Source organism: Peromyscus eremicus, chromosome 9 (assembly GCF_949786415.1).
Source record: "Peromyscus eremicus chromosome 9, PerEre_H2_v1, whole genome shotgun sequence".
NCBI classification, from domain to species: domain Eukaryota; kingdom Metazoa; phylum Chordata; class Mammalia; order Rodentia; family Cricetidae; genus Peromyscus; species Peromyscus eremicus.
In genome coordinates, this window is record NC_081425.1 from 2,294,450 (window position 1) to 2,318,236 (window position 23,787).

General features: G+C 50.3%; 2 protein-coding genes across 2 annotated transcripts; one reads left to right on the forward strand and one right to left on the reverse strand.

Annotated features, from left to right (window-relative positions):
- Positions 1 to 1,261: 1,261 nt before the first annotated feature.
- Positions 1,262 to 4,799, reverse strand: Zic2 (Zic family member 2). The gene is made up of 3 exons (XM_059274304.1): positions 3,728 to 4,799; positions 1,795 to 1,958; positions 1,262 to 1,612 (listed from the first exon to the last, which is right to left on the reverse strand). Exons 1-3 carry the CDS (start codon positions 4,797 to 4,799, stop codon positions 1,262 to 1,264), a joined length of 1,587 nt encoding a protein of 528 aa, XP_059130287.1.
- Positions 4,800 to 15,107: 10,308 nt separating this feature from the next.
- Zic5 (Zic family member 5) lies at positions 15,108 to 21,158 on the forward strand. Its single transcript, XM_059274309.1, has 2 exons — positions 15,108 to 16,593; positions 20,716 to 21,158. Exons 1-2 carry the CDS (start codon positions 15,168 to 15,170, stop codon positions 21,156 to 21,158), a joined length of 1,869 nt encoding a protein of 622 aa, XP_059130292.1. The 5' UTR covers positions 15,108 to 15,167.
- Positions 21,159 to 23,787: the final 2,629 nt, after the last annotated feature.

Consider the following 23,787-nt stretch of genomic DNA (forward strand, 5'->3'; position numbering starts at 1 on the left):
AATAATTTTGAGACTTTCTGCCAAAGGGGCAGTTTGGCCCATTCTCTGTGCATAAATAGACCTTCCTCCAAAGAATGCAAGGTGGCACTTCCCCCACATCCCCAAGCCATGCACATGCCATGCCTCAAGATGCCTCCTTCCCATTCTCTTCAATAACTTTGCTAAGGAAAAAAAAAAGTATGTTCATGCATTTTCAACACATTTTATTATATTTCTGTATGCATTACTCTCAAAACATCACAAGAAATGATCAAACCACTTAAACCTTCAAATAAAAAAATCTGAAACAGTTTATGCCCACAATTGTACATATTTATAGTTAAGAAACATTCTTTATAAATATTGTTTCCTCTGTAGCAAGTTAATACCATAATTTAATTACAAATGGATAAATATGGCAACGGATATTTACAGAAGGGTGTTATTACGGAAAAAGCTAAGGGCACAACGTTTACTCCCATCCCACCCCCCAATCTTTCATACAACAACTAACATATCAAACGCGCAAAAGCACTGAAACATCACATGTAAACCCAGCTAACAGAAAAATACATTCACAAGCGTTGGTGGTGGTGGTGATGTGTGCTATGAGTTGGTGTGTTGAAGAAACAGAAGGGAGACTTTGGCACGGCTCATTTTTTCCAGTCTATAGTTGCATGAAGTTTACAATCAAGTTGCCTCATTAAAAGGAACACAATATTTAATACCACAATACAAAATAAACCATTTTCTTCCACATTACTCAAAAAAGAAACTGGGTAAACTAATAGGAAAAGAAAAGGCCCATCACTTGGGGAAGGGGATGGGAAGGCAGGAAGGAACGCAATCCGGAGTTTACAAATGGACAAACTTCTATCCACCAATAAGCCATTAAAATCACCGTGGAAAAGGAAGGAGTCCGCCATGGCTATGTACAGTTGGTCCAAAGACTGGGAAGCATGTGCGAGGAGAGACAGGGGCTGGGGCTTGCTAGGGAAGTTTGGCTTTTTGTGGAGTTTACTTTCTTAAAATTTTTATTATTTTATTTTATGTTATGTTTTCAGCTTCAGAGACACACAGAGAAATTTTGCTTTTCATGCCTTGATTGTTTAAAAAAAAAAAAAAAAAGAACTTTTAAAAATCCTTCTGCTGGTAAAATCTTTTTCATCACCATAAAAATCAGATTCATGATTTTAACAACACGATCCTAAGGTGCCCTCGGTGGGTTTTGGGAGGGCTGTGGTGGAGGGGATAACAGGGAACGGGAGAAAGGCCTGGCCCCTCACACGTACCATTCATTGAAGTTGGAGGAGAGGCCGCTATGGCCTCCGGCTGTCCCGCTGCCCCCTCCAGAGCTCCCGCCGCCCCCGCCGCCCGCCCCGCCGCCCCCGCCGCTGCCTGTGGCTGAGCCGCCTCCGGAGCCGCTGCTGCCAGAGCCCGCGCCTCGGTGCACTGCGGACACCGCGGCCGCCGCCGCTGCAGCTGCTGCTGCCGCCGCCGCCGCTGCCGGGGACAGGTTGGAGCTGCTTTGCGGCTCTGCGCTGGGGGACACCAACCCCGGGGGCGTGGATGACTCGTAGCCAGAGCTGGCAGCCGGGGAGGACTCGGAGCCCTGAGGGGAGGACTCATGGACCTGCAAGACAAAAGCCGGGAGCGGGGGCCAGAGGGGACTGGGTGTGAGTGCAGCTGCTGTGAGGCCGGGTCCCTGAGCCGGGAGCATCCCAGGAGTGTCCCTCGGCCCCTGGGTACCCTCCCAGGCCCGCCGGGAGCTGGTGCTCGAGGTCGGCCTAGCCCTCCCGGCTACCGCGGTGGTACCTTCATGTGCTTCCGCAACGAGCTAGGGTGCGTGTAGGACTTGTCGCACATCTTGCAGAGATAGGGCTTATCTGAGGTGTGGACATGCATGTGCTTCTTCCTGTCGCTGCTGTTGGCGAAGCGCCGGTCACAGCCCTCGAACTCACACTGGAAAGGTTTCTCCCCTGTGGACAGCAAACAGGGCGCTTGCTTACGGACACCCAGGACCCCAAAGTCCTCACCAAGGCTGCCAGGGTACAGAGTAAAGGGCAGAGGGACGAGAGAGGGCTGAGTCTCTGAAACAGGTTGGATCCCCCTACGTAGAATCAATTAACAGATTGCATCATTTATTTCGTAATTTACTTCCCTTCACAAATTTCCAACTAATTTCGGGGCGCTCCTGGCCCTGTTCTCCTTTCCAGAGCTTTTTGGATCCCCAACCCCCTAACAAGTTGGTCTAGCCATCGAGAAGCTGTTATTTTGACAAAATATTTGGGGCATTATCAAAATCACACAGGCGGCTGGCTGCTGTCGCTTTCTCTTTGGGGCCAGTAGGCAATCACATTTGGAGATGCTGTGAGCTGTTTGGAGACTGTGCTATAGAGAGACTGAGCCAGTATTTTTCATCCAAAATTCTGCAAATCGAGTTAACTATAATTCTAGTATAAATGCTTCTCTCTTTCTCTCTCTCTCCAATGGGGAGAGGGGTTTAAACATTAGTGATAAAGTAGCCTTTTAATGATTGTAGCTCCCAGCACAAGTTGAGGGCTTGGGGGTTGGAGTCAGGAAAACCTTTCAAAATCTCCATGTTTAATTTTCTGGTGGTTCCTGCATCCTGTTGCCAGGATTCCAAATGCTTGGAGTCATTTAGAGGTGTGAGAACTCAAACGTCGTTCCACTTGGAAAGGGGACCAGTGAATGTTAAATTCCATTAGCACCTAAACTGTTTTTTAAAAGACAACCGCTCAGACACAGGGCATTTCATGCAAATAAATTTCTCGAATTTTAAACCTTGTTAAAAGCTTGTCTCGCACCTCTGCTCCCTCCCTTCCCAAAAGAGAACAATAGGCCTCTGGCTCATCCCCACTTCGGAGTAAATATTGACGAGGGAAGTTGCTAAAACATTTGGCTTTCTTTTAGGAAATCGTCTTTTGCGATTTTGGCTGAGACCTGGTCGTAGATGAATAATCTATGAGGCGGGAGGCGCGGTTTTTTTGCGTCTCTCTTCTCACGCTATCGCCCTGCGGGGCGGTACTGCCTGGGGCTCTTGCTGGCCCGGGCGAGGGTCGAAGTTGGGAGTCGCAAACCCTCTGGTGCCCATTAGAGAATTTCACAAACTGCTGACAAACCACCGTCAGTCCCCTGCGACCCACCCCGAGATGGGCTTTAAAAACACTTTTTAAGTGAGAACCGCTTTACAGCTTCGGCTCACACCAGACTCATTTAATGGGAAACAGTCCCAAGAAGGGCGTTTGGACCCCGAGTAAAAGAAATGGGAAAACACACAAGCCTCTGAAAAACAGATAATCCACTCAGGGCAGAAAAGCTCATTCAGACAAGATGACAAAATCCTTGCTAGGCTTGTTTCCCGGACATCTAGTTAGAGCAGAATTGTTTTATTTTGTGCGCTCTATTTAGAATGGAAATTACTCACCAGGGCTGGGGGGAGGGGGATCGCTTCACTCCAAGTATATTTGGTATTACACTGATCATTTAAAGTTCAATTTCCGCACATGGAAAAATCCGAGCCCAATAATACTCTACCATCCTCCAACAAAAACAAGCCGCTGCCTGTCCTGCACTCTCCCAGGTCTCTGGCTGGTGGTTAGCCCCCAGTGCTCGCGAACGCGCGCGCGCGCGCACACACACACACACACACACACACAGACACGCGCGCGCTCAGCCCGTGCGTTTCTCTTCGAGGTGCGTCTTCCCACTCCGGACCCACGATTACCTGTGTGGGTCCTTTTGTGGATCTTGAGGTTCTCGGAGCGCGCGAAGACCTTGCCGCAGCCCGGGAACGGGCAGGGGAAGGGTTTCTCGCCGGTGTGCACACGGATGTGGTTGACCAGTTTGTATTTGGCCTTGAAGGGCTTGCCCTCGCGTGGACACTCCTCCCAGAAGCAGACGTGGTTGCTCTGCTCCGGGCCGCCGACGTGCTCCACGGAGACGTGGGTCACCAGCTCATGCATGGTGCTGAAAGTTTTGTTGCAGCTTTTCTTGGGATTGCTTAACTGCTCCGGATCAATCCACTTGCAGATGAGCTCCTGCTTGATGCACTGCTGCCGCATGTAGCGGAAAAAGGCACCAGGGTGGTGGTGATGGTGGTGGTGGTGGGCTGCGGCCGCTGCCATGTTCATCCCCATGTTCATATTCATGGGGCCGTACTGATTGTGGAGTTGCGCCGCCGAGTAGGGGTCGGTCCGCGGGCTGGCCACTTGGCGGTATTGCTCCGAGCGCCCGAACACTTCGCCCGGCAGCCCCAGGCGCATTTGCCCGTTGAGCACGTTCTGCGAGCCGTGCGGCCCGTGCTGCTCCGGGAGGCCCGGGAAGAGGAGGTGGCCCTGTGCGTCCGAGTGCGCGTGGTGCAGGCCGCCCGCGCCCGGTCCGAAGAGCCCATGCTGGCCGCCTCCTGGCGCCGAGTCCCCGAAGCCGCGGCTGCGGAACAGGAAGTCCCGGGTGGAATTAAAGGGAGGCCCGGAATAGGAGCCAACGTGGGCGGCGTGGGGCCCCAGTGCCGCGGCCGCAGCGGCAGCTGCAGCCGAGCCCGGGTATGCGCCCGGACCTTGCGACGTGAACGCCGAACTCTGACCAGGAGACAGTTCGTGCGCTCCGGGGTTGAGCTTGAAGGCGCCCATGTGCGCCGCGGCTGAGTCCACGAAGCCGTTCTGAGCTGCCGCCAGGCTCAGCTCGCGGTCCTGCATCTCGGCAGCCGCCGCCGCCGCCGCCGCGGCCGAGTGATGGTGGTGGCGCGCGAAGCTGCCCACCCCGATGGCCGGGAACTGCGGCCCCGCGTCCAGAAGCATGGCCAGCGCGCCCCGCCGACCTGTCGGCCCCGGTGAGCCCTGCCGCCTCGGTTCCCTCTCCCGATCGGCAAGGCGCGTCCTCCGAACGCCCAGCTCCGTGAGCCGGCGCTGGAAACGCTGGCGACCGCGGCCCTGGGAGCCGCGCTGCTAGCCCGCCGCCGCCGCCGCCTGGATCTGCCTCGGGCCGCCGGGCGCGAAGCAAAGGCGCGGAGAGGAAGAGGAGGCGGCGGCGGAGGAGGCGCGGGAGGAGGAGGTGGAGGAGGAGAAGAGTCCAAAGCCAGGAGCAGAACCAAAGTGTATTAAAGGAGCTGCGGCGGGGGCGGGCGGGCAGGGCAGGGGAGGGCGGGCGGGAGGAGGGAGCGGAGGGAGGTGTGGGGAGCGGAGGAGAGGGGGGCCACCGGAGGGCGAGTGCTGCGCCGCGGCCCCCACCCCTGCGCGCCCCCGCGCGTGCACGCACGCACTCACTCGCTCGCTAGCTGCCTTGCACTGCTGGCGGACCCCGAGCCTAGCTGCGATTAGCAGCGCCTGCCGAATGAAGTCACCGCAGCCGCGGGGCCACGGTGCCCCGGGGCAGCGGCTGTGCGCCGGCAAGCAAGCAGAAGACTGCGGCGAGCTTCGCCAGTCCCAGAGCTTAGCGCACCCGCGGCTCCACCTGATCTCGGCGGGGGCGCTGGGCAGCCCGGAGGAAGAGGCCAGGCGCCCAGTCTGCGGCGCTCTCGGGTGGCCGCTCCCTCCCCCGAGGCCTTGCTCGCGCCGCCCAGCGCTCTGCGGGTATTGTTCGGCTCCGAGGCTGCGGGGTTTAGCCTTCCTGGTCCTCCGAGCTTGGCATTGGCGTCGCCGGAGTAGTAAACTTGCAGCGGCCACGAATTCCCCTAGATGAAGGAAACGGGCGCGTCGCTCCCTCTTTCTTTAAGTTGGGCCGGAGGAGGGGGCGGGGGAAGAGCAGGGGAGGGGGACTGTGGGAGGGGAGAAGGCGAGGAGGGGGAGGGGAGCAGGGGGAGGCTAGGCTGAAAAACAATAATAACAATAAAAAAGTGATCTGGTTCTCCTTCTTCCAGCCGATCCGCCCTGGGCGCTAGTCCGGGCGCGAGCGCTCGCACCAAGGACAGAGCGTTGTCCTCGGCACAAGCAAATGCCAGGAGGCCAACGCGAGTTCCTCCCTCGCGGCTGTGGCAGGCAGCCTTCGCTGCCGCCTCTGTTTACTTCGGTGGGCGCTGAGGCCGCAGAAGCAGCCTTTTATTTTATTTATTTATTTTTTTGTCCCCTCCTTTTCCTCTCCCCTCCCCCGCGTACCCTAGTCTCCCGCCCGGGTATTCCTCCCTCCAGATCCAGGCCGGGCCTCCTGGTCACACCGCCCCTTTAACGGCGGCTCCCGCCCACCCCTCCCTCCTGGAACGGCTATTGGCCACCGTGGCCTCGTCAATCCTGCGCCCCCGCCCTGAGCCCAGCCCTCCCCACCTTCCCTGTGCCTTGCTGGGTCTATGCTGCCACAGCAGCGGCCGAAAGCACCCGCGGACTGGGCCTTCTCTGCAGTAGCGCTTAGCCTGCAGGTCTGGCCCTGTGGCTCCCGGCCCCAGCCGGCTAATACAGGAGCCCAGCTGAGAACGTAATATGGCCCCAGGCCTAAGAGCCCTGATGTCTTCCGCCGGATCCTGGAGCACCCGCAAACTTGGTCCGAGGGATCAACTCCCCAGGGATCACATCCACTCCTTAACGACACAGGAACCCTAGCCTAAAGCACCCTTGGCTGTAGAGACGTGATTAACAATCGAGTCACCAGGCCAGGGTACCTGAGGGAGCGAGGAGACTTTGGGGACAGGGGCAGGTCTCTTGCCCCGTCGGCACACTACATTCCCGGTCCTCACCTTGACCAGTTTGCTTTGAGGCGTTGAAACACGGATGAAGAACGGTGGACGCAGATAAAGTCTAACTTAACTCCTACTCTCCACTCCCTGGACACTAGCCTAGACATCACCCCTACCCCAGGCGGCGGTCCCCACCTCCACTTGGGCGCACTTAGTTCCCCCAACCCCCGGCGCTCGCATTCAGCTCAGATTACAGGAGTAAACCTAGGCAGCAGCCGCCCTAGAGGCAGGGGCAGGGGGGGTGTTTGGAAGTCGTTTAAAGACAGTGTCCTCTTCAGGGTGGATGTCCACTGACACGGCCACATTGGGCTAAGAAGTGGGATGCCCAGAATCAAGCAAGGTTTAGGCCTTAATTTGGCTGTTGATATATCAGGCTCAGGGCCTCGGAAAAATAAACTGTGGGGCTTAAACCTTCTTTACGGTAAATGTCACTCATTCTTCACCCAAGCGCCGCCCTCGACCCCAGGCTGGCTGACCATTAAGGACATCCCACGGCCCTCGGGTCGCACTCAAGTGGTAACGGGAGAGGGAATTGCGGGCCCAGAGTCTGTGGAAGGACAGCCTGTGGCCAAAGTCTTTCTTCGCCTTTGGCAGGTCTGAGAACTACTTTTATTTATAAATCTCTGGGAACTGAGATAAAATTCGGGCCAGAGAATAAGCACACACTTTGAAATTTCATACTGAAGTGAAAGCACCAAAAACGCTGATGGAGTACTCTTGTTCAGAATTGTTGGAGTGAACTGGGATCTCCTGCCTGCTCAGGCAGGTTCTCGTACCTTAAGGGGGTCTGGCTCAACTGTTGAAGCTGGCCGCAGCGGCTTCTCTAAAGGCTCCCTTCGCCCCCTCTGTGTTCCCGCTTCCCTGCCAAGGGGGAGGGGAGGGACGACTAGGAGAAAAAGGCGTCATGTCTGAAATCATGAGCTTTCCTGGAAGCTGGAGGGAGGAAATAGTCCTCTTTCCACACCATACCCCTACCTCTTCTCTCAAAGGGCAGATGCCAAACTGGCCTGCTAGACTGCAGGAGGGAGGAGGGGGGAGGGAAAGGGGAAGGGAGGGAGACTATCTAAGCAGACAGACTTTTTTTTTAAATTAAAAAAAACCTGCCCTTTTTAATCTTTCACATTTGCTTACCTTATTTATCAATTTATACTGAAAAATGCATATAACGGTTTGCTCTAAAAATATCACCCTCCCATTTTTTTAAACCTAAGATTGGTTGTGAGACTAACAGCCTTAGCCATCCGAAGACCTTATTCCCCTCTTTCCAGCCCCACAGTGGCAGGTTTTCCTTCTCCCCCACTTTCTCAACCCTCCCCACTCTTCCCTCCCTCTTCTTTTTGACCTATTCTCTGCTTTCGCTTTGATTTCTCCTTTGCTGCGCCCGCATTTCAGGACGGCGCGGCTGGGCGTTTGCTCGCGCTGGATTCCAGGGCCGAGCGGTAGGGCAGACGCCTTAATTCCCGCCGGAGAGCTCGCGGGCTGAGCCCCCTGGCTATTCTTTCCCAGCTCCAGTTCTCCTCTCACTGCAGGAAACAGAGGAGCTGAGCCAAGTTCAAAGTCACGTCTCCATACCCTCTCAGAAGTATTTTATTTCTCCGCAAACCGAAAAAAAAAAACAACCTTTTCCTTCTTGAGGTTTTTTTTTTTTTTTTTTTTTTTTTTGAAGGAAGGAGAGGGAAGAGCGAGAGGAAAGAACAAGGGTGTGCATGTGTGTGTGTGTGTGTGTGTGTGTGTGTGTGTGTGCGCGCGCGCGCGCGCGCGCGCGCGCAAAGGCCTTCTGGATTGTTGCCTCAAAAGTAGACGTGGGTTCCTTTGAGAAAGGAAGGAAGGAAGGAAGGAAGGAAGGAAGGAAGGAAGGAAGGAAGGAAGGAAGGAAGGAAGGAAAGGAAGAGAGGGAGGGAGGGAAGGAGGGGAGGAGGGAGAGAGGGAGGGAAGACGCCGTGAATTAATTCATTTTTTCAGCAGGTTTCTAGAAGGGCTGGTCTGCAGTGATGTCAAACTCCCCAAACCCACGGCAAGCATGTTTGTTCTTTTTAAGTTCCTCCAAACTGTTCTTTCCAAACAGAGCAAAACCTGTACAGGGCAAAACCTCAGCTTGTGGCTGAGGAGGATATCTGCCCCTGGGCTCCTAGCAAGGGTACATTTTCCAGCAAGTGGAGAGAATCAAGGCTTGATCAAAAATTTGTGGTGTGTTTACAAAAATAAAAATGGGGTATGGGGGAAGCAAATCCCACAAGCACCCCAGCATCGAGCAACTCCTTTCTGTCTGCAGGCGGGCCTCTGAATGGTGTCTACTGAGGCCTCTTGTAGCATCATGTGCACACAAAGAAGAATAAATACATTGTGTTTTCACCCACTGTGTTCTCACACATATAGGTATACATTATGAGGCAGGAGAAGCCAAACACAAACTCTTGGCCCCAGTAACATATAAATTTTGATTTCTTTTTCTTAAAGAAAGGAATAAAAATGGGGCTTAAAAAAAAAGGAGTTGTGAGGAAAAGTATGGAATACATTGTCTTTATATCTTAGACCAAAATAACATTAGTATTAATAATAATAATTTCCTTTTTTACAGGGTTCTAGTACTACCATCATCTATATCACAGGGTTAAAATTCAACAACTCATCAACAGGATATTAAGTTGAAGGTCATTTTTGATTCTGCTTTCTCAGCTACTCCTAAGTTGGGTGACCCCTGACCCATGAAAGACCACATGTGTGCTCTGAGAAGCCCCCTCTGTAAAACCCACCTAGAACAAAAGTCTTTTGTCAGGACTTTAGAAAGGTGTAATGTAAAAGAAGAGGAAGTTGTGAAAAGCCCAGCCAAAGCTTTAACTGTTAAATAACACTAAGAAGGAGGGTGTGAGTGAAGATCCCATAAGACAAAGCTTTCCCATGGCTTCACTTTTTTCTCTTCATACTTAACTCTGTAGTCGAGATAATCAAAAAAAAAAAAAAATCTCGGTATAAAATATGTGCCCACCAGTAGTTTAGTGGCAAGAATACTTTTGTACTTCTCAGAATGAGGGTGAAGAGGCTGTCCCCCCCCAGCCCCCCCCACAACTGGATAACAGTAATTGTGGTTTTGGAGTAAGAAGAGAACTGATTGTCCTTGTCTCATCTCCTCTTTTTGATAGGAGTGTTTTCAATGCTGGAAGACAAAATAAAAACAAACAGGAAAAAAAAAAAAAAAAAAAGAGGAGGCTGTAGCTTACAGGAGCATATTTAATTATTTCAAAGATTGTTATCCTTTGGGCTCCCGGGCCAACCCGGAGGTTGAACACCGACAAGCCAGCAGCTTTCCAATAAAGTGCAGTATTATTGCAGTAGACTTTGTAATACAATTTATGCTGTCATTCATAAATAACAATGCCATATGTCAACCATATTGCTCACACAGTAAAACCATCAACGTGTCACTATTTGATTTATCTCAACAGCTTCTTCAAATATTGAAGCGTAGATACTGAAGGAGGTGTTTAGTAGGAGAACAACACCCCAATTTTGAAACAAATAAATAAATACATTGAAGTTTCTGCTTGCATCTCTATCTGACTTCCAAGATAGTCAAGTTTGAGAGATGAGGAAAAGTCCATTTCAGTCCTAAAAAATAAAAATTAGGCTTTTGTGTGAACCTTGACAATATAAAAACATTTTGTGGTTCTCACTTGGACCTTCTGAGCATATTTTAGAATAAAGCAGTGTGTTTCTCAAGAAATCTTCAATCCTAGTGATCAAAGGCCTTTCTCAAACAACCTCTATTTCTGACTGTAAAAATAATTTTGAACCAAATGGGAATATTTGACCACAGGCAGATTTCACATAACTTATCTTTGGAACTGTAGAAGTAAGTTGATCATTTTTTTTTCCCCAACAGCTTGTCAATGCAAAGGTCAAGTGGATACAGGATGGGGCCAGTTCTTCACTATCCAAAGGATTCGGACAAAACACCCCCCACCCACCCAATCCAGCGTCTTGGTTGTAGGAACACAGTCGTGACTTTTGTCTTCCCATCTCCATCATGCCCTCGAATGTGTGACAGGAATCATAAACCTTAGAATAAAGCACATTTTTTGGCTACCCCTCGCACCACACGTGTCGGTGGAGCCTGAAGATTCCGTACGTTCAGAAGGGCGGGAAAGTGGCAATCCCCAGAGATGCTCAGAGGGCTGCGAATTGCCGCCGGACGGTTTTGAGCACCAAGGTGTCTGAGACCAGTCGTAGCTCCCATGCCAGACTAATCGAGAGTGGAGAATCTGGTCCCTGTCGAGTGGCCAGGAGAGTCGACTTTAGACCTTGCTGACTTGGAAGCCTAGCGAACCTGATTTGGGAAATGCCTTTTCACCCACCGTCGCCGTCTCTCCCTGCCCTGATAGAGCTCCGCTAAAATGAAGATTTACTGGTCCGCTTGCCTTTCTGGCTCCGGCTTGTGGAAAACTCTGGGTGAACTATCACAACCCTCATGCCTGCTAGCAATTCCCACCCTGCATGAGTTGAGCACCCCTTGGCCATCCTCGCCCGGGTTCAACCGTCCTTCTCCAGGAGTCCTGTGTGCCCGTTCGCCCTTGAACCCGCCTCTGGCTCAATCCCCAAGGCCCTAGACTGCAAAGCCGCTCCGCACCTAGCCCTTCCGCAAGGAGGCCGCCTCTCAGAAACCACGCGGGACTGGCTAGTCGTAAAGCAATTGCAGGGGCAATAAAAAGGCATCTCGGTGGGTCTCCCCAGTTCCTTTCTTGTCCACCCTACCGTTCCCCAAGTCCCCCCCACGCCCGCCCGCCCGCCTGGAGAAACAATCAAACAAAGACTCAAAAGCCAGGAAATGTCCAATTCACTTCCCTTAGAGTTTATTAATTGCCCACACCCATCGTAGAAAACTTGACTGTGTTAAGTGAGGCACGGAAGGCACCTGGAGCTGGGAGACGCAGCCCTCCCTCCCGACAGCGGGAAGCCTGCCTGGAACATCCCCAGGCGCCAAGTTCTGTGGCCTTTAGGCAGCTAAGCCGCAGCGTGGCCGTCGGGTTCCGGCCAGCTGGGAGTTGTCTGCTCCTTCCACCTCCCCGTGCCTTTGTTTGGGGGGCTAGAAAGAGGTTAGGGTTGCTGGAGCAAACGCGAGGTCTGTAAATTTACGGCCGCCAAAGCCCGCGTTGCCTCCAGCACCGGTATTTCCAAAGCATGCTGTATCTCTGCTTTCATACGAGGACCTCTGCAGCAGGAAGTGTAGATCAGGGCTTGAGTTTTGGGAAGTGGCCCTGAAGACCAGTTCCACCCTCAGGATAACAGTCCACAGAAAAGGAAGGAATTAGCATGAACACATCTATGACTCCCTGCTTTGGAAATCAGTACATTATTCTCTTCAATACTCTGGAAATTGTTGTTTATTTAGGACTGTGACATAGTTATCGCGTCCTTAGAAAGTTGGAATTTAAGGGGGTTTGGGGTTGGCTCCCAAACAGCTTGAAAAAGAAACAGAGCACCTGGGGTCAGGCAGGTCATCACAATAACAAAAAGCGCGTCTACAAAATAAAAAGCCCTTTTATAAAGCAAGGCAATCCCGGAAATCCACAGCGAGCCTTCCTGATGACCAAGTAGCTGGGCCTATTCTCAGGTTTAATTGGCAGGCGGTTTATTGGCGCCTTGTTGGTGTTGATTGAAATTTTGCTCCCCAGCCCTTTCTTTCAAGAATTAGCATCTCAAATCGATTTACCTGAGTCAATTATCTTTTTAGGGTCTGGGTTGGGTCATAAATTTGAATATTCATTAAACTCACTTTAAAATATTCCCTTTCCAGTCACCACCCAAATCTCTGTTATTTCCAAAGAAAGTGTTTTCTTTCCCCTTCCTTCCTTCCTTCCTTCCTTCCTTCCTTCCTTCCTTCTTTCCTTCCTTCTTCCTTCCCTCCCACTCTTTCTTTCTTTCTTTCTTTCTTTCTTTCTTTCTTTCTTTCTTTCTTTCTTTCTTTCTTTCTTTTTAGGTCTCCCATAAAAAGAAATTGATCAGGGAGCTATATTTGAATTAAGACATATTAAATCGATGACAGATACATATCATGCTGTGTTTAACAAGAGTTGTACAAGGAGGCGGGCTTCAGATTCCACACGGCTCTGCTGCAGCATTATCCACATTTTTATAGCCTTTCCTTCATGCCTCCATCCATTAAACCATTAAGTTTCAGCAATTCAATGAAACAAAGCGGTTATAATTTTGACGAAAAGCCATTTTGAAGGGGGTGGAGGTACCTACTTTATTGTACAATAAAATTGCTCAAAGGTCTATATTATAAACTAGGTTGTACTTATTTTCTTTATTCACTTTTTGGGTTTAGTTTGTTTTGCTGATAACCTGCAGGAGCACACTCCAAGCTGTCATTACTGCCAGTATGGACGTTCATTGCCAAGAGGTTGAAATAAAGGAAAATCATTTGAAATGTCCTTCGAGAAAATGAAGACAGTGGTGATAATTCCCAATGTGATACTTCCTTTATACACCATCTATACAGATGGCACCATTCTCCACCAACCTTTCCATGGTTGGCTCAGAATATTTAAATGTCTGAAACAAGTCATCAAAAAATTCTCCTCCCCAAATACAGATGTGGATTTGATTACTGCCACTGTGTGTGTGTGTGTTTCTGCTTGAGCTCTTTGCGTTTTCCCTAGATTTAAACTTCATTTAAGCTAACAGAAAAAGGCATTTAGAATGTGATGGCTTGGTTGTCAGCTTTATAAGAGAAATGACATTCCCCAGGTTCATAGGGAAGCTCCTGAAGCATGCTCACACCGATATCAATGGCGCTAGCAAATCAACTCTTTTGAAATAATACTTATTTATTTTGAGGGCTATGATCTGATGACAGTTTGGGGGGGGGGGGTTGATCTTTCCTCAAACTGCAAATGAATTAAGCTTGAACATGGTTTATTGCTTTCCTGCCCCACTACCTCCCACCCACCCCACTCTCCACCTCCGGATGTGAGGGGGAATCATATTCGACTCGTTATTACTACTTTATAGATGATTTTATTGAAGGGATCAAAATACTTTTGCTCGAGTTGAGCATTTTAGAACATCACAAAATTAAGAATATTTTATTAAAATAAAAAACAAATGACACTTTGGGTGACTGAAACTCCTATTTAAGGGGGGCGTCTCACATTTCTCTCATGGCCCTGCCATGATGCAGAGACCTATTTCTATTTTTAAAACTGGTTTGGTAGCAAATGGATGCAAAGGGACAGCATTCGCTAAAACCCAGGGCGTGGGATCCTAGAATTTTTGATTTTCAAGCATGGCATTTCAGTTTAAGAAGGAGGAAGCTTATTCTATTAATAAACAAATAGGCAAGACACTTACTGATTTTAAAACATTTATTTTGTGTGTTCCAACTTGTGGACCTTCCGGAGAAACTGAGGCACATATGAGGAGTGCCTTCTGGGCAGGAAGGAGACATTCACTTAAAGGACGTCTCTTATTTAACGGCTTCACTTAGGAGAGACGCTATTTGGCCTTCTCTGCCACTGTATCTCTGAGAGGCAAAAGTTAGCTTGGCTCTCCCTCCACATTCCCATCTCCCCGCCCCTCAGGAGATCTAATTGGAAGTAGCAGATCTTGAACCCATGAGATTTCGTCTTGAGCCCATTCCTTTGAACTATGTTGAATGGCAACCCATGGTCTAAGCAAGACTGTTCCTTTGGGGATTTATAGATATTATTTTGACTTTGGTATTTTGCCAAGCTCCATCAAATTGTTTTGCAACCAATAACGTTTAATAACCGTCCTCATTCTGCCTCCAGTCTACAGCCCACGTGGGCCCAGGGGAAGTCGAGGTCCATATTAGAAGTTTCTGGCATCGCTACAGATACCATGGCAGGATGGTCACTTGGTCCAGGGAGCAGTCAGGGATCCAAGAGAGGAGGTAGAAAGTGTTCGGGTACTACCCTCCTTGGTTTCTTACCCCCACCCCGTCGCTTTAACCCTGGTCGGGAGGTCCCTTGACCCCTCCCAATTGGGTGCACTCTGGCGGAGAGCTAGCAGGCTCTCCACACCAGGCGCGTCGACCGAACGAACGTTCGCAGGGGACTGAGTGCGCAGGCCACGTACAAAACTTTCTGCAAGTGGAACTTGGGCATCCGGGGGTGAACCGGCATGCAGAGCTCCTGGGGAGGAGGGGGCGCGAAGTGAAAACGCAGGCGGTCTCGAGCACGGGGGCGGTTTCCCGCTGAGCCCAGAGCCTGAACCGGAGCCAATCGCGCAGCCGAGGCAGCTGCCAATCACACGGCTCCCTCCAATCCCACCCGTGCCATTTCCAAAAACTCGGTCCCACTGTGCAGCTCAAATGTGGTGTTCACTCTGCCAATCGCTGGAGGATAGAAAGAGGACAGGAATAAGCAGTTAGGAGGCCAAGACACAAGAAGTTAAAGAGCGCCTAATATATACATGTTTGTGAAGGCGGGCAGAGAGGGGGAAAGTGCCCCCGGCGAGGGTCTATGGGCCTGATTGTATAGTTATGATGGAGCCCCCTTTGAGCAAGAGGAACCCGCCAGCGCTGAGATTAGCGGATTTGGCAACGGCTCAGGCCCAACAGCTTCAGAATATGACAGGCTTCCCGGTGCTGGCCGGCCCGCCCGCCCACTCCCAACTCCGCGCCGCCGCCGCGCATCTCCACCCGCGGGACCCAGACACTGACCCCGGCGCGGCCAGCACTGCGCTCGGACCCGAGCACATGGCCCAGGCCAGTGGGCATGGCCCCAGCCCTCCCGCTCAGGCGCTCCAGGGACAGCCCCAGGCTCCCGCGCCCGCTGCCCGCTCCGCGGCCTCAGAGGCGCACCCGGGCGCCCGCACCCACCCCGACGGCGGGGGCAGCGGTGGCGCGCAAGCCTCGGCGCCCCCGCCTCCAGCCCCTCCTCTTCCTCCCTCCCAGTCCCCCTCTCCCCCTCCCCCGCCTCCTCCTTCTGCCCTCTCGGGCTACACCGCCACCAACAGTGGCGGCGGCGGCAGCAGCGGCAAAGGCCACAGCAGGGACTTCGTCCTCCGGAGGGACCTTTCCGCCACGGCCCCCGCGGCGGCCATGCACGGGGCCCCGCTCGGAGGGGAGCAGCGGTCCGGCAGCAGCTCCCCCCAGCACCCGACCCCGCCTCCCCACCCGGCCGGGATGTTCATCTCGGCCAGCGGCACCTACGCGGGCCGGGACGGTGGCGGCCCCGCGCTCTTTCCCGCGCTGCACGACTCTCCGGGGGCTCCCGGCGGCCACCCGCTCAACGGCCAGATGCGCTTGGGGCTGGCGGCCGCCGCGGCGGCTGCGGCCGAGCTGTACGGCCGCGCGGAGCCACCCTTCGCTCCGCGCTCAGGGGACGCGCACTACGGGGCGGTGGCGGCCGCCGCGGCCGCTGCCTTGCACGGCTACGGAGCCGTGAACTTAAACCTGAACCTGGCTGCGGCGGCGGCGGCCGCGGCGGCCGCGGGGCCGGGGCCCCACCTGCAGCACCACGCGCCGCCCCCGGCGCCGCCACCGGCGCCCGCGCCTCACCCGCACCACCCCCACCTCCCGGGGGCGGCCGGGGCCTTCCTGCGCTACATGCGGCAGCCAATCAAGCGGGAGCTCATCTGCAAGTGGCTGGACCCGGAGGAGCTGGCCGGGCCGCCGCCGCCGCTCGCGGCCAGCAGCGCCAAGCCCTGCTCCAAAACTTTCGGCACCATGCACGAGCTGGTGAACCACGTCACGGTGGAGCACGTGGGAGGCCCGGAGCAGAGCAGCCACGTCTGCTTCTGGGAGGACTGTCCGCGCGAGGGCAAGCCCTTCAAGGCCAAGTACAAACTCATCAACCACATCCGCGTGCACACCGGCGAGAAGCCCTTCCCCTGCCCGTTCCCGGGCTGCGGCAAGGTCTTCGCGCGCTCCGAGAACCTCAAGATCCACAAGCGCACTCATACAGGTGGGTGTCTGTCCCCGGCCGCGCCGCCGCCGCCGCCTGCGCCGCCTCCTCGCCGCTGCTTCGCCTTCTGCTCGCTTTCATTTTTCCCTCCTTCTGCTGCTTCTCCGCATACGTATAACCCGGACATGTGACTTCTTTTTTTTCTCTCCTCCCCCCCCCTTTTTTTTTCTATGAATAAGTAATTCGATAGCACACACAGGCCCCGCGCTGGCCTCCCTCTTGGCGGAGACTCCAGCGCGCCCGCAGCCCCTCCGCCGGGACCGGCAAAGCGCTCCAGCCGCCACCGCCTCCGCCGCCGCCCGGGAGCAGCAGCAGCAGCAGCAGGAAGGCGCCCAGGACGGTCGGCAGCCCCCACGCGCCCGGCCTCGGGAGGTCCGGAGGACCATGGGGAAGGGACCTCTGGCTGGGGTCGCCCGGTGGCACCTTCCTTCCCCACGGGACGCAGGCCTCGAGCGACCGCTGCGTTGCCGAGATACGGCATGGGAGGGGCGCGTGGGATTTGCTACAGTTTGGGGGCTGATCAGTGCGGCCTCACCCAGGAAGAGGGGTCCCGGTGCCTCCGGGCCCGGTTGAGGAACCTCAACCCTGGAACCTCAGGAGGTCTCCAGCCATTCACACGAACCCTTACACACGCTCTTCACGGGCGCTCATCTCACACTAGTTCACATATTCCTGACCTCGTGCACGCACACTCCTGACACCACGACTTCCCTTGCACATACATCCACACTTAACACTTCATTTACATAACCTCACGCACCCACTCACTCACATTCCACCGGCCCTACCTAGAGTGTGTTGGGTTTTGTCCTTTTAAAGAAGGTTCTAGTCCCGGTGAGAGTGGTTTCCTGGGTCGGCAAGGTCTACCCCTCTGTGGAACTCGGGGGGAAAACTCTCAACTCCATGAGCATGCCCTCTCCCATTGTACCCAACGTCGTGGCTCTGGTGAGGAAGGCTGAGGCGTGGGGCTGTAGAGGGATGGGTCCAGTGTCCCTGTAGAATGCACCATCGGGCCAGGCTAAAGCTGTGGAGCGCGGGTGTAGTCGAGATTTATATGATAGGCAGTATTACTCCTCCGAGGACACTTAGGTAACCTGAGTTTACATTCAATAATCACTTGACTGATTTATCTGCGCATCAGAGACCAAGAGGCAGCCCCAAACATGGGCCCTTATGTAGGTCCTAGGCCCGAGCGAGGCCTTGAGGACTTTATAAGAGCATCCTGGTTCGCAGCCCCAGGCTTTGCTCTTGTGGCCCTACACCTTGCAGGCCTCCCTGTGACTCGCAGGACCCGCACAAGGACAGGACCATCTAGAAGTACGTTTTCCCTTGAGGCCTCTTTTTTTTTTTTCTTCTTCCCTTTCTGTAACTGGAATCAATTCTCCTTAATGACTTTTCCAAACGGAAACTTCCCACGAGACTCTCATAAAAACAACCAGGCTAGCTAAGGCAGCTGCGTGCTCAACACTTCCCCCTCGCAGCCAGGGCTAAAGGGAACTTCAAAATGCTGTGCAGGAGGCTTTGGGCCCTCTCCATTTTCCCAGGCCTCGGGAAGCGAGTGGACCTCACCCTGGAGGCTGCTGGCAGCTGACCAAGGAGAAACTGACAGACAGACTCGCATCATGGCTTTTGGGTTCCCACAGGATAGGCTACCCTCTGACCCTATCCGAGGCAGCAAATGGTGGAGGGGACCCGCGGCGGGATTTTCTTTCTGGTTCCACGTAATGGGGATGGTTACATTTCTTGTTCCTACTCCCAGAGGCTGCATGGACCCTTGCTGGAGCTTGTGGGGCGCCCCGAGAGGGATGGATGCTGGTACCACAGGATTCAGTTCATAGCGAGCGTGCTAGTGTTTGGCTGTCCCAGGGCTTTCTGAGCCATTGGGCATTGTATGGAGAGAGAGAACATCTCTACTTCCTCTCCTCGGTGCCACACTGCCTTCCCTTGTGGGGTTATCTGGGATCCCAGAACAGATGGATCAAAGGACTAATCCCCAGGCCACTCCTGAAGGCCTGTTTCCTGACCCACGTGCCCTCAGCTGCATTTATAACCTGTGTCTGGCCAGTGTCTAGAGGGAGTTGGCAAGATCTAGGCAATATCCACACGGCTCTTTGCTACAAGCACCAAGTCTCCAAAACTCTGCATAGTTCAATTTTGACATGACCCCTCTGTCAGTGTCTGTAACAGAAACACTGGGGTCGCCCAGCCCTTCTGGTTAGGACTTCCTAGGCCCCTAAACAACATGGGCTGTTCAATTATATCTAGCTTCTTTTTCTTCCTCTCTTTTCCTGGCCTTTATTCCCTAACTTCTTCCTTGATTTCCACCCCGTGTCGTGTCTCCTTCACTGAGTCCTGCGGCTCTTTCTCCAGGGTCATGGAGGAACCAGCAATATTCAAAACACTTGGGTTTTCCCAATCCAAAATATGTAGGCTGCTCAGAAAAATGAGAATTTTGAAATGTAGTGCATTTGCTTAGAATGCATAAAACCATTTAAGCCTACATATTGAAGGGCTGATTATATGTATATATAGTACATGTATATAAATATATAACACATAATATGTATTTAAAGGATGCTATGTTAAATGAGGCTTACCTTGGACTTACAGTGTAACACAGAAGTCCTGACAAATCGGTGTTCTGGAGCAAGGGATTAATTTTGTTTTGTTCCATCCCATCTGTAGAGAATTTTAAAGGTGGTGGTTGTCAATGTGAGCTGTGTATCCCTTCTACTGGTGGATTAATGTAGAAGGCACATTTCAAGAATAACTAATTTCATTTTTAAACAGTATTTCCAGTTATGGAAAGTTATATTTTAGGCATCTAAATATTTGCAGCTGTGTTATACTCTGGCATTGGAGCAGTTACATTGATGAAATATGAAAGAAAAAAAGACTTCATTGAAATATTTGTAGGGAGAAAATAAGATAATTAGCCACAGAGATTTATCTGCTGTTCTGCCTTTTGAAATACACTATCTAAAACAAGAACATTGCTGTATGTTGTGTCAGAGCAGCTGCTGGTTTGTTTTGTTTTTTTAATCCGCTTAATTGAAAAAAATTAGTATAAAAAACAGTACTATGAGATGATTTATTCAGTTTTGGGTCTGAATACATCAAGCTCATAGACACTGATGTCAGAGGGAAACTCAGTTATACTCTAACCTGTTGTCATCTTCTTGTTTATAAACACCGAAGTGATTTGGCTAAATCTCCCTAGTTACAGCTAACTAAGCAGTCTCACTTCCTGGACGTGTGGCATTGTGTTTAAGAAGTTGTGTTCTTGGGGCTGATGGATACATTAAAAGAAGTGACAGGTCAAAGGACTTCGGTTTAAAAAAATTGGTTTTGATTATTAAGGAGTTACGCAAGCTGTCAGGATACGTTTCCTTAGGGCACAAGGCAAAGGCAGGTTCTGCCTGCAGTGTTTACTGGAGTCTGCTCCTCTTACACCTTGGAGTTACAGGGGCAGTTGGTGGAATGCAGAAGCCAACGGCCTGACCTCTGCCCAACCAGCTTTGTAAAATCTTGGGATAAGATTATGTGTTTCACAGGCGTGTTCAGTTTTTCTCCTTTTCCCACTGGTGAAATCTAGGGAGAGTCTCAATAACATGCCATTGTCATCTTACTGTGCCCCCAAGCTACTGTAAATTAGTATATATGTTCATGTGTGTTTTTCTTTTTCTTTGGTGTTCACTCTACCCATTGTTTTGGAAATATGGTTTCATCGGTGTTTATCTTAACAGGGGAATCTTGCACTTGCATTCTTCTGTGTTGAGACCCTAAGGGAGTGGGGGGGGGGGGTAGAATGGAGGCCCTTAGTGGCCTTTAGAGGCACATCCTGGACTTTACTTAGATTTCACTCTGACACCTCTGGTGCTATAGGAGCCAACATCTGGTCCCTCACAACCCAAGTCCAAGCAAAGCCTCCAGGCCAGTGGACACAGGCCAATCCTTGTAGTGTCTCTTCCCTTGCATGCCTGGAATACTGCAGTTAGGAATAAAGCTGGGAGTTGCTCTTGGTGGTGGGGACAGGAATGCACCCCTGATTCTATTCTAAGATTTCTTCAAATGAGAGGTCTCTGGGAAGCCATTGTTAACCTTTCCTGTGTTTTGTTTCAGGGGAAAAGCCTTTCAAATGTGAATTTGATGGCTGTGACAGGAAGTTTGCCAATAGCAGTGATCGAAAGAAACACTCCCATGTCCATACCAGCGACAAGCCCTACTACTGTAAGATTCGAGGCTGTGATAAATCCTATACTCACCCAAGCTCTCTGAGGAAGCACATGAAGATTCACTGCAAGTCTCCCCCACCTTCTCCAGGAGCCCTTGGTTACTCATCAGTGGGGACTCCGGTGGGTGACACTTTGTCCCCTGTGCTGGACCCAGCAAGGAGTCGATCCAGCACTCTGTCCCCTCAGGTGGCCAACCTCAATGAGTGGTACGTTTGCCAGGCCAGTGGGGCCCCCAGCCACCTCCACACACCTTCCAGCAATGGAACCACCTCTGAGTCTGAAGATGAGGAAATGTACGGGAACCCTGAAGTTGTGCGGACGATACATTAGAATGGTTATTAATAAGTAAGATAGTGAGTGGGAGTCCTTGGACCATAGCCTAACCTGAGACAAACTGGTGACTCAGACTTGCCACCGGGTCTAATTAGCCCTATTTATTCAGTATGAAACCCTATGGTGTTTATACATTTAATTAATTTAATTAAGATATTTGGATTTTTTTCTCTTTCTCGTAAAAAAAAAACAAAAAACAAATAAAAAAAAAATACCAGGACTGGAGATACAGCTCAGTGGTAGAGCGATTGCCTAGCATGCATGAAGCCCTGGGTTCAATCTCTTAACATTGAAGGAAAAAAAAAAATAGCAAACAAATAAAAGCAACCAAGCTGGACTTGTCCATTGCAGTGGGCCAGGCCTGGAGGCAGAGTCCATAGAGGAAAATTAGTAGAGAAATTGAGATGTACACTGCCAATACAGTGTGTGTGTGTGTGTGTGTGTGTGTGTGTGTGTGTGTGTGTGTGTGAGAGAGTATATCTAGTAAATGGGAGAAAAAAGAACATTAAGTCAGACCTTAACATATCAACCAGGCCCTCTTCATGTCCCGGAGTGCCTCTCAGATGCCTTTGGCACCATAATGAGGGCTGCTTTTGAGCCTTCTTATAGAGACCTAATTCTGCAAAGGCCTCTTGATTGTAAAACACGCACTTGCTGCATTGACAACAGACCCTGGACTGTGCCTGTATCCAAAAGTCTTTGTATCAAACAAACAAACAAACAAAACCTTAATTTCTAATATTTATCATTTTAATTCCTATGCTTTTATTACCAATCTCACCGTAACATGATATTTTTATACAGGATTGTTCCTTCAGTATCTTTCCTTCTGTGATTTTAAAAAAAAATGAAGCAAAAAAAATAAATAAGCAAAGTGCAGCCACCTTGCTGTATCCCCCCCATATCATGCTACTGTGATTGTTCAAGCAGAGACAGAAGAGCTGCTAAGACAGACAACTGGGAAACTGTGATCTTTTGTAAACTAGAGTAGTTCAAGTGCTTTCTTTTCCCTCTGCTGGGTTGTGCTGCCCTTTTGCTTTTAAACTGGGAATTTTAGATGCTGCTGCCTCTTGCTGCATCCTAACTGGTTGGGTAATAAGGAGTCATTAGTTACGTTTTGACCATGAGTTTTTTGGGGTGCCAGCATGCACAGTAAAGGCTGAGGAGGTGTTATGGTGGTATCCTGCCTATTTTTTAAAGCTTTTTTTTTTTTTAAACAGGCCAACTCCTTTTTATACTACTGTGTCAACCTTTTTTAAAAGTTATTTTTAATGCATTTCTTTCACCTGCACCATGAGCACTGAATCCTCTTCCATTTGAAAATGACATTGTGAAGTATATGATTTACATTACAAGAGGAGGAGTTGCTGTATATGTTAAATTTTTTAAAAGGTCTATAGTTACCACCAAACACTGATGAATGTGTGACCTTTGCCAGGGCTGTCAAGCCAGGATACAAAGGGTCAAGGACCTAGGACAATAACTCTTGGTTAGTTTATGTTCAGTTGGTACAACACATCTCCTGTGCAAACTGTAGTCCAGCAGAAACATCACGCATATACTAAAGAGAACTAATTTATCCTCAGAGACCTTGAAGACACCCCCGCCCCAGGATTTGTAGAAATCTGTTTTGTGTGCTGTGAGTGGTTGATGTAGTCTTGTCATTGTTAATAAGTGTCTGTGAATACTTTTATTTGTACAGTTTTTTAATTAATTTATTTTTAAAGATCTTTTTCTTTTTCTGGAAGAGTTCAAAGCACACCAAAGAAATATATTATACATTTTGGTGAAAGATTGTCATTTATGATCCATGGTTTATTTAAGAAAAAAGAAAAGAAAAGTGGGAAAATATAAAATATATTTTTAAGCTTACTTGAATGGACAAGGTAATGTGAAAACCCAAGACTCTTCCTGCATGTCTTTCTGCCTTGTGTTGATGAGATTATAGTTTATAGATATATTACTAGTACAATGCATGGTGCTGTTATGTGGACACCTTTCAATGTTGTCTTCAGATTGTTACAGTGAATATGACACATGCAGACCCTCCTTTACAAAGAGAAAGACCTACAACTTGAATATAAAATAATTCTACATTTTAAAAGTTTATTTGATTTTTTTTTTCCTGTTATTTACTTTCAAAGTCCTTTCAAATAGAAATGATAAGGTATGAACTTGGGTGGGATAACTTATGTACTGTAAATTTGTTAGGACAAAATATTCCTGATGTACGAGTTATTTTATTTATACAACTTTTTCAATGGTAGTTTGCACTATTCTTTATCATGTTACAGGTTTATTTATTATGAAACAAAGGAATATGTATTTTATGTATTTTGCCATGCATAGGTTAACTCTGCCACAGATTTATTAGTTCCTGATGCACCGAAAATAAAACCTTAAAGTGTGTACCTCCATTAGAGAGAAAGCAAGACTGATAATGGAATGACAAATGTAATAAAGGTATTCTTCCTATGTATTGCTACATTTTACCCAGTGGCATATCTCTGTCATTCTTTTAAAACAGAACAGTTGCTATGGTAGTGAACATTAGCTTTGCCCTTCCCTGATCTCTTATCAGACTCTGAAGGGAATGGGGTAGGGAGGAACTTGGCTTACTTACAGT

Coding starts and splice junctions, on each gene's coding strand:
- Zic2 (XM_059274304.1), bottom strand. CDS start 4,799: ATGCTTCTGGACGCGGGGCCGCAGTTCCCGGCCATCGGGGTGGGCAGC. Junction 1,959..3,727: donor CCACAAAAGGACCCACACAG/GTAATCGTGGGT, acceptor TGCTGTCCACAG/GGGAGAAACCTTTCCAGTGT. Junction 1,613..1,794: donor CGTTGCGGAAGCACATGAAG/GTACCACCGCGG, acceptor TTTGTCTTGCAG/GTCCATGAGTCCTCCCCTCA.
- Zic5 (XM_059274309.1), top strand. CDS start 15,168: ATGATGGAGCCCCCTTTGAGCAAGAGGAACCCGCCAGCGCTGAGATTA. Junction 16,594..20,715: donor CCACAAGCGCACTCATACAG/GTGGGTGTCTGT, acceptor GTTTTGTTTCAG/GGGAAAAGCCTTTCAAATGT.